The following is a 16,878-nucleotide window of genomic DNA, read 5'->3' on the forward strand; positions in this document are numbered from 1 at the left end:
TTTTTCAGCACACCTGGCCGGGATGGTGATTTTTTCTAAGGTAGACCTCGTCCGGGGCTATCATCAGGTGCCTATGCACTCACTGGACATTCCAAAAACAGCGGTGATTACGCCGTTCGGGCTTTTTGAGTTCCTAAGGATGCCGTTCGGACTTAAAAACGCAGCCCAAGCTTTTCAACGCCTCATGGACTCTGTTTTACGTGACCTGCCTTTTCTTTTTGTGTATTTGGACGACATTCTGGTTGCAAGCACGTCCGAATCTCAGCACCGGTCGCACCTCCGAGTGCTTTTTGAGCGGCTCAACCAACATGGCCTGATTGTTAACCCTGCTAAGTGCCAGTTTGGTCGCTCCACCATTGATTTCCTGGGACACAGAGTCACTAAGGATGGCGCAGTCCCTCTCCCATCAAAGGTGGAGGCGGTCACACGTTTTCCACGCCCGCTCACCGTGAAAGCCCTGCAGGAATTCCTCGGCATGGTGAACTTTTATCATCGGTTCATCCCTCGAGCCGCTCAGCTCATGCAGCCCCTGCACGAAGCCTTGAAAGGCAAGCCCATGCACGCTGTGGACTGGACTGAGGGCAGGGATAAGGCTTTTGCTGACACTAAGGCAGCCCTTGCGCATGCCGCAATGCTGGCACATCCTTCTGCCACAGCCTCCATCGCCATCACCTCAGACGCCTCGGATTACGCTGTCGGGGCTGTCTACGAGCAGTGGGTAGGCGGGGCCTGGCAGCCGCTTGCTTTCTTCAGTCGACAACTGCGCACCAACGAGCGGAAATACAGCACGTTTGATCGGGAGCTGTTGGGTCTCTACCTCGCCATCAGACACTTCCGTTTCCTGCTGGAAGGTCGACACTTCACCGCTTTCGTCGACCACAAACCGCTGGTTTTCGCCATGGCCAAGGTGGCTGAGCCGTGGTCCGCCCGCCAGCAACGTCATCTGTCCTACATCTCCGAGTTCACCACGGATTTACAGCACGTGGCCGGTAAGGACAACCAGGTGGCGGACTGCCTGTCACGGGCTGTGGCAGGAGCTGTCCATCTTGGCCTGGATTACGGCCGCATGGCAGCGGACCAGACCACAGATCCAGACTTACACACCCTGAGGACCTCGACTACAGGTTTGAGGATAGAGGACGTCGTGTTTGGGGAGGCTGACACCACGCTCCTGTGTGACGTCTCCACAGGCAGGCCTCGGCGGATCGTGCCCACGGGATGGAGACGCCGCGTTTTTGATGCCATCCATGGCCTCTCCCATCCTGGGTCAAAAGCGTCGCAGAGACTGGTGGCGGCGAAGTTTGTTTGGCACGGCCTCAAAAAGGACGTTAGAGACTGGGCTGCCACTTGTCTGGAGTGCCAACGCGCCAAAGTGCACCGACACACTAAAGCCCCGTTAGAGTTGTTCCCGGTGCCAGAGAGGCGGTTTGATCATGTCAACGTGGATCTGGTTGGCCCTCTACCCTCCTCTCATGGTTTCACCTACCTGTTCACCATGGTTGACAGGACCACCCGATGGCCTGAGGCTGTGCCACTGACATCGCTGACATCCGTGGAGATGACACGGGCATTTATCGGCACCTGGGTTGCCCGCTTTGGCACCCCTTCGGACATATCCTCTGACCGGGGTGCGCAGTTCACGTCTGAGCTGTGGAACACGGTGGCCCAGAGCCTCGGAGTGAAACTCCAACGCACGACTGCATATCACCCGCAGGCTAACGGTCTCTGTGAGCGGTTCCATAGGTCGATGAAGGCTGCACTTCGGGCTGGCCTCAAAGACTGCAACTGGGTCGACAAGCTCCCGTGGGTGATGCTGGGCATCAGAACTGCACCAAAGGAAGACCTGCAATCCTCATCCGCGGAGCTTGTCTATGGCCAGCCTCTGCGGGTCCCAGGGGATTTTGTTCCTACCTCCAACGTCCCTTGGTCTGCGGCTCCCCAGCGGGCCACGCTACTGGACAACGCAAGGCTTTTCGCACCTGTCCCTACTTCCCGGCACGGCCTCCCTCAGTCGCACATCCCCGCTGGGCTTCAGAAGCCGGAGTACGTTTTTGTTCGCCATGACGCTCACAGGGGACCACTACGGCCGCCCTACGAGGGCCCATTTCGCGTGTTGGAGAAGGGGGACAAACATTTTGTGGTGGACATGGGAGGCAAACCGGAGCGACTCTCCATTGACCGCCTCAAACCAGCTCATCTGGACGTGGCTAAGCCTGTTGAAGTAGCCCAGCCCCCACGACGCGGGCGGCCTCCAGTTATGCATCCACCCCCTGTTCCCCTTCTTATCAAACCTCCCACACTCCATGCCCCACACTCCTGTCGAGGCGGGATACCTGCCACAGTAGTGTCTCCTCCACCCCCTCCAAAACGCAGTCGTTTTGGCCGGTTAATACAACCACCTGTTTGGTGATATTTTTTGTCTGCTATGGTGAATTCTGGGGGGACGTGTGTAGTGAGTGGGGGACTTACATAATTCAACCTCCGCGCTCAGTATGTGTTCGCACCATTGTTTACGTAATGCGTTCGGCGTCAGGCTCCTGCGTGGGTCATGACGTCGACCCCAGTGCATGCTGGGTGGCGTGATGACGTCAGGGGCCCGGCGCGACGGGAACGTAATGACGTCCGGGACCCCGGGGCATGCTGGGGTATTTAACGCCATCTTGTTTGTTTTGATTAGTATGCTAACTGATGCTAAATAAACGGAGCACCCCTCGTGTTCCAGACTGGATGGAAGTTGTGATGTGATTTATCCCAATTTCCACAAGGTATAGTTACTATTTATCTCTAACTAAGTACTGATTATTGTAATATCTATCTTTAAGGACGCCAGAATGGGGAAAACGTTCCGAGGGCACCTTCAAGGCCTGCACATTTATTTCAGAAACAGTGCCAATCGCACAGCTGTGCTGAAAGCAGCTTCCAGTGTTCTAGGACTGGACAGCCTGAAAATAAGCAATCTAATAATTTTTCTTTGAGACAAACTGTTTGCAAAAATTGGCTATACAAATTGCCTTTCCCTGCCTTGCCTTTTCTACATTTTAAGATCATTTTCCACACCACTGTCTTTGATTTTATGTGTCCTCTTTATATGTTCTTTGGACATAAGGAGGTGAAGGACACAAGATGGCTGTCCCAAGACACAGCCATTTCAACTCTTCAGAGGAATCTGGCAGCTGTGCTGGCAGCTCTTGCTGAGGAAGCAGAGAAGAAGGACCCTGTAGCAAGGGGCCTTTATACATACTGTGCAACATACAGGTTTGTGGCTGCCGTCCACCTCCAGGCAGATGTCCTTCCCCACCTGACACGGCTTTCAAAGCTTTTCCAAAAGGAAGATGTCAATTTTTTGGCTATCAAGAAACATGTAAGTTGATTTAAAATGAGTACACATACACTTTTTTATGGAAAACTATGAAAAGCAAAAACAATATAGCTTTAATATACTAATTTAATAGTTTAGGTGCCTGTTACAATTGAGGCCATTCGACAAATCAAGGAGGCAGGAGACAAGCTGCCACCAGGGTCATATCTCAGTGGGATGGAAGATAGAGTGAAAAGCCTCAACATACAGGCAGAGGAGGAGAGGAGACGCCACAGGGGGGATCATTTTGATCTTGCCTCTTTTTGGACCCGTTTTCGCACTCAGGTATTGAATGTTCAAAGTTTCAAGTTACAAACTTAAAAGATAGTATAATAACATGTAATTTTACTAATTTAAAAAATCGAATTTTCAAAAGGTAATGGAGCCATACTTGGACCATCTCATTGAGCACCTTGAGGAGATTCCCACAGATGAACATCCTAGGTGCATTTAACATACTCACCCACAAGCAGTCAATCAATCAATCAATCAAGTTTTATTTGTATAGCCCACATTCACAAATAACAATTCGTCTAATAGGGCTTTAACATGGTGTGACATCCTCTGTCCTTAACCCTCAACAAGAGTAAGGAAAAACTACTAAAAACCTTTTTAAGAGGTAAAAATATGTAGAAACCTCAGAGAGAGCCACATGTGAGGGATCCCTCTCCCAGGACGGACAGAAGTTCAATAGATGTCAAGTGTAAGAAAACATCATCAGGATTAAAGTTTTTAGCAGCATCGATGAGGGTAAACCATTTTCAATACTATGTGTGAAGCAGTCCTGCTGCAATCGTATAGTCTCTGGTCAGCAGCCAGCATCAGGATGGGATCCACTATAGTCCACAGTCATTGTCCACTGCCGCCAGTTAGAATCTATTATCAGCTGCCGCCTCGGTCGTGGTCCACCATCATCCGATGCCAACGCAACAAAGGATCCTCCATTACCACTACGATCAGCTGGCACGATACAGAATCCACCAAACTGGATCCACCATTGTGACCTCTGACGCGCGACCCACAATCATAATCCATGGTGCGGCCACAGATGTGGCCCTGCATCTGCGGGCGCTAAGGCACAGAAACTCCGGGAAAAGGGTCAAGTTAGTAACATGTACTGATGAGATAAGATTTACTTTGATGTGATAAGTATGGAGAAGAGGAAGGAGAAGCAGGAAAGAGAAGCTCCGTGTGTCTTGTGTCATAAATTCCCTGTGTGTCTTAGCATCATCAGGGGTTTTTGCCTTTTAATCAATTTTGGAACATAGGGCGAGTTACTTTCTGCCGCACTAATTAGCTCTAACTGTAAGCTTTATCAAAAAGGAAGGTTTTGAGTCTACTCTTAAACGAACAGAGCGTGTCTGCTTCCCGAACTGAAAGTGAGAGATTATTCCACAGCAGTGGGGCTTGATGGCTAAAAGCTCTGGCTCCTACTCTACTTTTAGAGACTTTAGGGACAACAAGTAAACCTGAGTTCTGGGATCGGAGTGCTTTAGTAGATTGATAAGGTACTAGCATCTCTTTAAGGTAAAAAGGTGCCATATTATTAAGGGCCTTGAAGGTGAGGAGGAGAATTTTAAATTCTATTCTTGATTTAACAGGAAGCCAGTGTAGCGATGCTAATACTGGAGAAATGTGCTCTCTTTTCTTAGTTCTCGTCAGGACACGTGCTGCGGCATTTTGGACCAGCTGCAGAATCTGTAACGACTTACTGGAGCCTGATAATAGTGAATTACAGTAGTCTAGTCTCGATGTAACAAAGGCGTGGACTAGTTTTTCTGCATCTTTTTGCGAAAGGACATGTCTGATTTTTGAGATATTACGCAAGTGGAAAAAGGCGGTCCTAGAAAGATCACTCCCAAGTTCCTGACAATGTAATGTCGTCTAGCGCGGCTATATCATTAGATAATGTTTCTCTAAGGTGTTTAGGGCCGAGTATTAAGCAGTGGAGAGGGGAGATGATGATTTTGAAGAGAACTTACAACTGCTTTCCCAAAAATGTCCCACTGTGGATGGCAGAGCAGCACTGCAAGAATGGACTGGCTTCAAGGTTCATGTGGGCCAGGGCATGTTTAAGGTAAGCAGCAGAAGCAAAATGTTGAATAGAAATGTTTTTTTTTTTAACTTCTGTTTTCCTAACACTTTTTACTCTTTGCTTTATCCTACTAGTATAAGTCACAGTTGCAATGCAGGACCTGGTCTCTGACTTTGATGAGCTGAAGCTCCTGTACCCAAACCTGGCCCAGCTCTCTGCCATTGCACAGACAATTCATGTGTCAAGTGTCAACTGCGAGAGAGATTTCTCAGCTATGAACAGGGTGAGTATTTTGTTTTCACTTTTCTGCTAGCAGTTTAAGTAGGTTCACATTTGTTTAATGTCAGTTATGTGATTCTTTTTCAATAGATCAAGACAGACCTTAGGAACAGGCTGCAGGGGAAAAGCCTAACTGCCTGCCTCCATATAAAAATAAATGGTCCCTCTGTGGCTGATCTTGACTACAGTAAGGCTCTGGAGGAGTTCTTTCAGAAGCCGAGACGGATCACCTGCAGTGATCCAACCTGCACCCTGTGCAAGAAGTAAGAGAGGTCACACAGCATACCTCAGGCCCTGAGTTCCCTGTTCTCCCTTGGCCATGTTTGCACTTTTTTATTGAAAAACCAGCAAGTTTTCTGGGGGAAACCCTGCATACATATGCATCTTTTATACAACATCTTACAAATTCAAACAGTTCATATACTTGATAGATAGCTGGATAAATAAATAAAGAATAATAAATAAATTAAACTATATAAGTAGTTAAAGTAGTATACAAAATTATGAAATATACAATTAGATTTTTCCCCATTATTTACCACTGTAAATGACAACTTTTCATCTCTTCTGGTAGGCTGAACATCTCCATGGATGATCTGTATGAAGAATGTGTTACTGCAAACAGTCTTCTGGAGCACCTCACTCAGGAGAAGGAAACCTGGCAGTCTAGAGGAACAGCAGAGAGATGGATGGAGGTTCTTCAGGCAGCTGACCTTCCCAACATCCAAGCTGCTGTATCCTTTTTCCTCAGCATCCCATCTTCCACTGGGTTTGTGGAGAGGATTTTCTCTTTTATGAAGAACAAATGGACTGATGTGCGGAACAAATGTTCCACTGAATTAATTAAAGGGTGAGCTAATTGTCAGCCTCAATTATGATCTGTGTTGCTCAGAGTTTTACTCTGCTGCACTCAAAGACAAAGAACTCCTCACTGCAGCAAGATCTCAGAAGAAGTACAAGTGGAAAAAGTAGGCTATCTCTACATAATGTGGCAGTGAGCTGTTGAGTTCATGAGTTGTTTTTTTTCTTTTTTACTACAACTGTAGTCTACTGTCATGGCCTTTGAGGCAAACATATGTTTACAATTTTTCTACAGACGTTCTGTTTGCACTTTTGTTATTGCACTAAAAATATGCTCTATTTCAGGATGGATGTTCTGCTTTCTATCTATTGTTTTATATTAATGTATACAGTTTTATGTTAAGCAAGACCGGTTTTTGAGGCACAAATATGTTTAAAACTTTTCTACAGACGTTCTGTTTGCACTTTTGTTATTGCACTAAAAATATGCACTATTTCAGGATGGATGTTCTGCTTTCTATATATTGTTTTATATTAATGTATACAGTTTTATGTTAAGCAAGACGGGTTTCTGTTTAAGAAAGATTCTTATTTTATTCAGTAGATTTTGTTTATTATTAAAGTGAATTGCAGGATAATAATTTGTTTTCCATGTGTTCATGTCACTAAAAAATATGCATCTAATTCAATTCAGGTAAAATAGTTAAAAATCGTTTCACTATCAAAAAAAGAGGCTAAAAAATTCACCACGCAAGAAAGGGTGAAAGCAATCGGGTCTGCCGACCCTGCCGATGAGGTGTCCCTTATTTATTAATCAGAGAGTTGGCAACCCTACTTACGGCTAGGGTTGCAAAGGGGTGGAAAGTTTCCGGTAAATTTCCGGAAACTTTCCGGAAACTTTCCACGGGAATATTAAGCACGGGAATTTTTGGAATTTTGAAAAAAAACAAAAACTATGCAAATGAAACGCTGAGCAATAAAAACATCATTCAAAACTCTATTTTAAAGATGTATGGAATGCAGCACAAGCTGCATGTTGAATTTCAACCCTCCACTGTGCATTCTTCCATCACATGCACAGATAACTCCCAGAATCCTTCACACTACAGCAGGGCTATTGAGGCCTGCTGTAGTGTGCAGGACTAGTCAGGTAAGTTTCAATGATATTCCTGGGGAAAATATGTTAGCATGCTGATTGAGGATTGTTCATCTGTTCATCTAGCCTATTTCCATTATAATTTATCCATCAATTGTAAAATATTTTTACAGACTATTCCAATTGTTTGGCTAACTATTTATATCTCTGGCATTGCATGAGTATTTTTTTACAAACTTTTTTCTCATCTTATTCTAAAGAACAATGCCACGTGCACTATCTCATGTGTGGAGACATTTCACCCCATCCAATGTAGAAGGAAAGGCTGTGTACATTTGCAAATACTCTGCAAATACCTATGTTAAGAATGACACAACGATGCCGAAGCATATAGTCAAGTGCCCAAAGTTTCCTTTAGGGCTCAAATCAGCCTATGACACAACAAAATGTTTATATTTATGTCTGTATATGACAAGGTAAATACAGTTAGTATAAATTACCCACAACATTTCCAGTTTATTCCCATTAAATCCTGTTAATTCCCGTTAATTCCCGTATATTCCCGTTAATTCCCGTATATTCCCGTTAATTCCCATGGAAAGTTTCCAACTTTGAAAATTCCCGGAATTTTGCAACCCTACTTACGGCCGATATATGCTTCTCCATTTTTACTGACACGGACAGAGAAACGCCCTCTCCGAGCGCCTCGGAGAGCTTTTCGTGCACCTCTTTTTTTTCTAACTACACCTCGGCATGGCGGAGCGCCTCGGGATGGTCCTTGGCTGTGATTGGTCCGCTAACGACAGCATTTCGGAACGACATCATTTCCGGACCTCAAACTGTTTCATTCCCTATATCACAATAAACCCGAACACAACTACGATTCTACGGTTAATGTGACAAGTGTGTTAAGCCAGCGTAGTTGTCTTGCTGACGGTGGCTGGTTAGAGCACTGACGGCATGTGTATACAGTCACATACGGTTTTAACGCCCTGTCATAACGGCGCTAGCGTGCTAGCCACCATGCTAACTGCGGTGGCAACAGCGCAAAAACCCGCTGTCACAACTTAATTCCACAGCTATCATGACACTGTTTCTCAAATACCGTCAGGTTAGAAGCAAACACTGGGTAGTAGTTAGTATCGGGAGTCCCTGCTGACTGTGTGTGGAAGCTGGGGGGGGGGAGCTAGCTGCCACCGTGTAGCTTTAAGCCGTGGAATTAGCAACGCAGTTCGGAAACAAGACCGGGGAACCGCTGCGCTAAGAAATTATAACATCAGGATTTGACCCGCTGGGTGTCACTTTATTTAGTTCTGTTAGTTGCCATCGTTCACTGTGTGTGAGGAAAGCCGGGAGATGGCAAATAAACAAACGTGGACTTCTTCTACGCACATAGGCCAGAGGGGTAGGCTTCTCTAAGCTCGTCTTCCGTTTGACGGTGAATTGTCTTCAACACGTAAAGTTTTCGGAGAAGCATAAATGAAAAAGAGTCCGTGCGTCCCCCCGCTCGCCACGGAGTCGGAGAAGCATACTGGAGCCTTTAGTCCAGAACATGCGCCATTTGGTTTCAGGTTTTGACCACACTTGTAAGCCGAGAAGGAGGCCATGTGGTTCAACAAAGACATTTCCCAACATGAGTTTCTTCTAACTCAACCTCAGTTGATTTAAACTAGTAATAATACAGCACATAACATGGAGTTTGAACCCATACAACAAAATTCAGTATAGCATCAGATTGAATGGGGGGGACTAGAGCTTCTCACAGAGTTCATCAGTTTTTTTTTCTTTATTATTTTTGAATGAGGTTAGGTTTACTGTGAAAAATACTGCGTAATCTTTTCGTGTGTGGTAAACTGGGCGTCTCCAGTTTAGTCAAGCTCACTAATTGGACTGTTTTAATCCCATGTTCACAAACACACTATCTGTTGCCGCCAGTAAATGATATTAACCGATGAAAGAAAGAGAGTTCAGGTAAGTCAGCGATGGACACTTGAGATAGTGGATGTCTTTGTTTTTGAATAATGTGAGAGAGACCCTTCATCATGATGGATAATGTTTCAGTAGTTTCTATGTTCACTATGTCGGGGTTGAGTGGCACAGCGCACTACAGAGTCACCCTCTTCATCCTCACTTTTTTGTGTTACTGTGTGATCTGGTTGGTAAACGTGACCATCATCGTGACCATCATCGTGGATAAAAACCTTCACGAGCCCATGTACATCTTCCTCTGTAATCTGTGCATTAACGGACTGTATGGGACTGCAGGCTTTTATCCAAAGTTCCTCAGTGACCGCCTGTCTAACTCTCATGTCATCTCTTACTGTGGATGCCTCCTGCAGGGTTTTGTGTTGCACTCTTCAGTCAGTGCAGATTTCTCTATTCTCTTATTAATGGCCTATGACAGATATGTGGCTATCTGTCAGCCTCTGATTTACCACTCAGTGATGACGAAGGGAAAAATAGGCATGTTTGTGTTTTTTGCTTGGCTTGTACCCCACTATCTGAATATGGTGGGCACTATAACAACAGCAATAACCAAAATATGCGGCTCACATATTCCAAAAATCTATTGTATTAATTATTTGGTGAATAGACTTGCTTGTATTCCTCCATTAGCAAGTGCCATTATTCCAGCTTTTAATTACACTGTTTGTTTAATCTATGTAGTCTTAATTTTCTGGTCTTATTTGTATCTGATCAAAAATTGCCTTCACTCCGGTGAGAACAGAAGCAAGTTCATGCAAACCTGTCTGCCGCATTTACTATGTTTGAATACCTTAGTCATTAGTATTCTTTTTGATTTGATGTACGTGAGATTTGGCACGAGTACGATACCGCAAAGTCTCAAGAATTTTATGGCAATAGAATTCCTGGTCGTTCCTCCGATCCTCAATCCCCTCATATATGGTCTCAAACTGACACAAATAAGAAACAGAATCGTGCAGTTTTTTTTCAGGAAGAACTGACATGTGATCTGTAGAAAGAAAGTTGATTAATATTATCATCTACATTGTTATTTCTGTTTTTTAGAAAAGTGTTACAATCTGAGAAATTTATTACAGCACAGTTACCAGGCTCTAACCTCTGGATTATCAATCTGTGATGACAAAAAGAGTCTCTGGCCAATTTGTTTTTAACTTGGCTTATACCATTAATTTTGATGTTAATGTAAACAATAACAGCATCAGGATCATGGTTATGTGCCTCACATATACTGTTTCTGATATAGCTTATTCTGCCTCCATAGAAAATAAAGCTATTACAGCTTTTTTAAATTATCTGTTGTGTTTGGACCCTCTTATTAACATTTGCTCTTATATTCTGTATTTTCAGTATGAACCTTAAATGTCTGACTGCCACAGAAAACAGGAGCAAGCTAATGCAAATGTGTCTGCCTCATTTATTTGGTTTTTAATCGATTTATATGTCTGCTCTCTACTTTTTTCTACACTTTAAAAAATGTAACACTGCAATGTTTGTGTCTGTTTTTTTTTTAAAGAAACAAATTGTTAAGCATGATGTATAATGCATATATGTCCGTATCAATAAATAATTATCTCATCTGACAAACCTGTGACATATATCTAAAACATAAACCTGAGAGCAACATTTATAAGAATCCAGTGTTGTAGAGTAAATGACTGTGTTAAGCATTGAGGCAGGATCACATGTAATTCTGTTGACCTTCACAAATAAACGTTATCCCACTATGGATTTCTGAAATAATCAATAGCTTAATTCGCATGAAAGTTGATTTAAACTCGTACCTCTTTCTTTTAACTTTGACACCCTCACCATCCACTCTGAATGCACCACACAGAACTAATCTATATACAATTAATGGTCTGTTTCTCTCTGGGAGTTAATATGACAAAATGCATTGCACCATCTCCTAGTAAACATTCATCCTGCACAAAGGCATCTGTTGTTGGACCAAATAAAAAGGGTACAATACTTTTTTTAATTAGTTAAACAGGGTTTTAAGTCAGTTTATCCAAATAACGTCAAATCATTTGCTTTGCTCCTGTAAAATTTGTAAAGTGTCTTTGAGCACTTTGAAAAATGCTCTATAAATAAAATGTATTCTTATAATAATAAGAATAATTCTTACAATTTCAATAGGGCCTTCCATCGTTCGGTGCTGGGGCCTTAATTATAATTGATATAAACTGCTGAGCCAAAACCTGTGAGCGCTGGTAGCATGCAGAGTAATTTTATTTTTGTGGGTATATGTATAGAAAAGACCTCGGAGGAATGAACTTGTGTATAAAACTCACCATGAGTTCATTCTAATTCAACTTCAGGTGATTTAAACTAGTAATAATACAGCACTTAACATGGAGTATGAACCCATACAACAAAATTCAGTATAACATAAGATTGACTGGGGGGGGGGGGGCTAGAGCCTGTCACAGAGTTCATTAATTTTTTTTTTCTTTATTATTTTTAAATGAGGTTAGGTTTACTGTGAAAAATACTGCGTAATCTTTTCATGTGTAGTAAACTGGGCGTCGTTTAGTCCAGCTCACTGATTGGACTGTTTTAATCCCATGTTCACAAACACACTATCTGTTGCCGCCAGTAAATGATATTAACCGATGAAAGAAAGAGAGTTCAGGTAAGTCAGCGATGGACACTTGAGATAGTGGATGTCTTTGTTTTTGAATAATGTGAGAGAGACCCTTCATCATGATGGATAATGTTTCAGTAGTTTCTATGTTCACTATGTCGGGGTTGAGTGGCACAGCGCACTACAGAGTCACCCTCTTCATCCTCACTTTTTTGTGTTACTGTGTGATCTGGTTGGTAAACGTGACCATCATCGTGACCATCATCGTGGATAAAAACCTTCACGAGCCCATGTACATCTTCCTCTGTAATCTGTGCATTAACGGACTGTATGGGACTGCAGGCTTTTTTCCAAAGTTCCTCAGTGACCTCCTGTCTAACTCTCATGTCATCTCTTACAGTGGATGCCTCCTGCAGGGTTTTGTGTTGCACTCTTCAGTCAGTGCAGATTTCTCTATTCTCTTATTAATGGCCTATGACAGATATGTGGCTATCTGTCAGCCTCTGATTTACCACTCGGTGATGACGAAGGGAAAAATAGGCATGTTTGTGTTTTTTGCTTGGCTTGTACCCCACTATCTGAATATGGTGGGCACTATAACAACAGCAATAACCAAAATATGCGGCTCACATATTCCAAAAATCTATTGTATTAATTATTTGGTGAATAGACTTGCTTGTACTCCTCCATTAGCAAGTGCCATTATTCCAGCTTTTAATTACACTGTTTGTTTAATCTATGTAGTCTTAATTTTCTGGTCTTATTTGTATCTGATCAAAAATTGCCTTCACTCCGGTGAGAACAGAAGCAAGTTCATGCAAACCTGTCTGCCGCATTTACTATGTTTGAATACCTTAGTCATTAGTATTCTTTTTGATTTGATGTACGTGAGATTTGGCACGAGTACGATACCGCAAAGTCTCAAGAATTTTATGGCAATAGAATTCCTGGTCGTTCCTCCGATCCTCAATCCCCTCATATACGGTCTCAAACTGACACAAATAAGAAACAGAATCGTGCAGTTTTTTTTCAAAAAGAACTGACATGTGATCTGTAGAAAGAAAGTTGATTAATATTATCATCTACATTGTTATTTCTGTTTTTTAGAAAAGTGTTACAATCTGAGAAATTTATTACAGCACAGTTACCAGGCTCTAACCTCTGGATTATCAATCTGTAATGACAAAAAGAGTCTCTGGCCAATTTGTTTTTAACTTGGCTTATACCATTAATTTTGATGTTAATGTGAACAATAACAGCATCAGGATCATGGTTATGTGCCTCACATATACTGTTTCTGATATAGCTTATTCTGCCTCCATAGAAAATAAAGCTATTACAGCTTTTTTAAATTATCTGTTGTGTTTGGACCCTCTTATTAACATTTGCTCTTATATTCTGTATTTTCAGTATGAACCTTAAATGTCTGACTGCCACAGAAAACAGGAGCAAGCTAATGCAAATGTGTCTGCCTCATTTATTTGGTTTTTAATCGATTTATATGTCTGCTCTCTACTTTTTTCTACACTTTAAAAAATGTAACACTGCAATGTTTGTGTCTGTTTTTTTTTTAAAGAAACAAATTGTTAAGCATGATGTATAATGCATATATGTCCGTATCAATAAATAATTATCTCATCTGACAAACCTGTGACATATATCTAAAACATAAACCTGAGAGCAACATTTATAAGAATCCAGTGTTGTAGAGTAAATGACTGTGTTAAGCATTGAGGCAGGATCACATGTAATTCTGTTGACCTTCACAAATAAACGTTATCCCACTATGGATTTCTGAAATAATCAATAGCTTAATTCGCATGAAAGTTGATTTAAACTCGTACCTCTTTCTTTTAACTTTGACACCCTCACCATCCACTCTGAATGCACCACACAGAACTAATCTATATACAATTAATGGTCTGTTTCTCTCTGGGAGTTAATATGACAAAATGCATTGCACCATCTCCTAGTAAACATTCATCCTGCACAAAGGCATCTGTTGTTGGACCAAATAAAAAGGGTACAATACTTTTTTTAATTAGTTAAACAGGGTTTTAAGTCAGTTTATCCAAATAACGTAAAATCATTTGCTTTGCTCCTGTAAAATTTGTAAAGTGTCTTTGAGCACTTTGAAAAATGCTCTATAAATAAAATGTATTCTTATAATAATAAGAATAATTCTTACAATTTCAATAGGGCCTTCCATCGTTCGGTGCACAGGCCTTAATTATAATTGATATAAACTGCTGAGCCAAAACCTGTGAGCGCTGGTAGCATGCAGAGTAATTTTATTTTTGTGGGTATATGTATAGAAAAGACCTCGGAGGAATAAACTTGTGTATAAAACTCACCATGAGTTCATTCTAATTCAACTTCAGGTAATTTAAACTAGTAATAATACAGCACTTAACATGGAGTATGAACCCATACAACAAAATTCAGTATAACATAAGATTGACTGGGGGGGGGGGGCTAGAGCCTGTCACAGAGTTCATTAATTTTTTTTTTCTTTATTATTTTTTAATGAGGTTAGGTTTACTGTGAAAAATACTGCGTAATCTTTTCATGTGTAGTAAACTGGGCGTCGTTTAGTCCAGCTCACTGATTGGACTGTTTTAATCCCATGTTCACAAACACACTATCTGTTGCCGCCAGTAAATGATATTAACCGATGAAAGAAAGAGAGTTCAGGTAAGTCAGCGATGGACACTTGAGATAGTGGATGTCTTTGTTTTTGAATAATGTGAGAGAGACCCTTCATCATGATGGATAATGTTTCAGTAGTTTCTATGTTCACTATGTCGGGGTTGAGTGGCACAGCGCACTACAGAGTCACCCTCTTCATCCTCACTTTTTTGTGTTACTGTGTGATCTGGTTGGTAAACGTGACCATCATTGTGACCATCATCGTGGATAAAAACCTTCACGAGCCCATGTACATCTTCCTCTGTAATCTGTGCATTAACGGACTGTATGGGACTGCAGGCTTTTTTCCAAAGTTCCTCAGTGACCTCCTGTCTAACTCTCATGTCATCTCTTACAGTGGATGCCTCCTGCAGGGTTTTGTGTTGCACTCTTCAGTCAGTGCAGATTTCTCTATTCTCTTATTAATGGCCTATGACAGATATGTGGCTATCTGTCAGCCTCTGATTTACCACTCAGTGATGACGAAGGGAAAAATAGGCATGTTTGTGTTTTTTGCTTGGCTTGTACCCCACTATCTGAATATGGTGGGCACTATAACAACAGCAATAACCAAAATATGCGGCTCACATATTCCAAAAATCTATTGTATTAATTATTTGGTGAATAGACTTGCTTGTACTCCTCCATTAGCAAGTGCCATTATTCCAGCTTTTAATTACACTGTTTGTTTAATCTATGTAGTCTTAATTTTCTGGTCTTATTTGTATCTGATCAAAAATTGCCTTCACTCCGGTGAGAACAGAAGCAAGTTCATGCAAACCTGTCTGCCGCATTTACTATGTTTGAATACCTTAGTCATTAGTATTCTTTTTGATTTGATGTACGTGAGATTTGGCACGAGTACGATACCGCAAAGTCTCAAGAATTTTATGGCAATAGAATTCCTGGTCGTTCCTCCGATCCTCAATCCCCTCATATACGGTCTCAAACTGACACAAATAAGAAACAGAATCGTGCAGTTTTTTTTCAAGAAGAACTGACATGTGATCTGTAGAAAGAAAGTTGATTAATATTATCATCTACATTGTTATTTCTGTTTTTTAGAAAAGTGTTACAATCTGAGAAATTTATTACAGCACAGTTACCAGGCTCTAACCTCTGGATTATCAATCTGTAATGACAAAAAGAGTCTCTGGCCAATTTGTTTTTAACTTGGCTTATACCATTAATTTTGATGTTAATGTGAACAATAACAGCATCAGGATCATGGTTATGTGCCTCACATATACTGTTTCTGATATAGCTTATTCTGCCTCCATAGAAAATAAAGCTATTACAGCTTTTTTAAATTATCTGTTGTGTTTGGACCCTCTTATTAACATTTGCTCTTATATTCTGTATTTTCAGTATGAACCTTAAATGTCTGACTGCCACAGAAAACAGGAGCAAGCTAATGCAAATGTGTCTGCCTCATTTATTTGGTTTTTAATCGATTTATATGTCTGCTCTCTACTTTTTTCTACACATTAAAAAATGTAACACTGCAATGTTTGTGTCTGTTTTTTTTTTTAAAGAAACAAATTGTTAAGCATGATGTATAATGCATGTATGTCCGTATCAATAAATAATTATCTCATCTGACAAACCTGTGACATATATCTAAAACATAAACCTGAGAGCAACATTTATAAGAATCCAGTGTTGTAGAGTAAATGACTGTGTTAAGCATTGAGGCAGGATCACATGTAATTCTGTTGACCTTCACAAATAAACGTTATCCCACTATGGATTTCTGAAATAATCAATAGCTTAATTCGCATGAAAGTTGATTTAAACTCGTACCTCTTTCTTTTAACTTTGACACCCTCACCATCCACTCTGAATGCACCACACAGAACTAATCTATATACAATTAATGGTCTGTTTCTCTCTGGGAGTTAATATGACAAAATGCATTGCACCATCTCCTAGTAAACATTCATCCTGCACAAAGGCATCTGTTGTTGGACCAAATAAAAAGGGTACAATACTTTTTTTAATTAGTTAAACAGGGTTTTAAGTCAGTTTATCCAAATAACGTCAAATCATTT

The 16,878-nt window shown here is 41.5% G+C and overlaps 3 protein-coding genes across 3 annotated transcripts; all 3 read left to right on the forward strand.

Moving 5' to 3' along the window:
• The first annotated feature begins 9,611 nt into the window (after positions 1–9,611).
• On the forward strand, positions 9,612–10,535 carry LOC133021269 (olfactory receptor 52E8-like). The gene has a single exon (XM_061088052.1). It carries the CDS (start codon positions 9,612–9,614, stop codon positions 10,533–10,535), a length of 924 nt encoding a protein of 307 aa, XP_060944035.1.
• Positions 10,536–12,258: 1,723 nt separating this feature from the next.
• Positions 12,259–13,182, forward strand: LOC133021270 (olfactory receptor 52E8-like). Its single transcript, XM_061088053.1, has one exon. It carries the CDS (start codon positions 12,259–12,261, stop codon positions 13,180–13,182), a length of 924 nt encoding a protein of 307 aa, XP_060944036.1.
• Positions 13,183–14,904: 1,722 nt separating this feature from the next.
• On the forward strand, positions 14,905–15,828 carry LOC133021271 (olfactory receptor 52E8-like). The gene has a single exon (XM_061088054.1). The coding sequence runs from the start codon at positions 14,905–14,907 to the stop codon at positions 15,826–15,828; it is 924 nt and encodes a 307-aa protein (XP_060944037.1).
• The last annotated feature ends 1,050 nt before the right edge of the window (positions 15,829–16,878 follow it).

Source organism: Limanda limanda, chromosome 16 (assembly GCF_963576545.1).
Source record: "Limanda limanda chromosome 16, fLimLim1.1, whole genome shotgun sequence".
In the NCBI taxonomy this organism is placed as follows: domain Eukaryota; kingdom Metazoa; phylum Chordata; class Actinopteri; order Pleuronectiformes; family Pleuronectidae; genus Limanda; species Limanda limanda.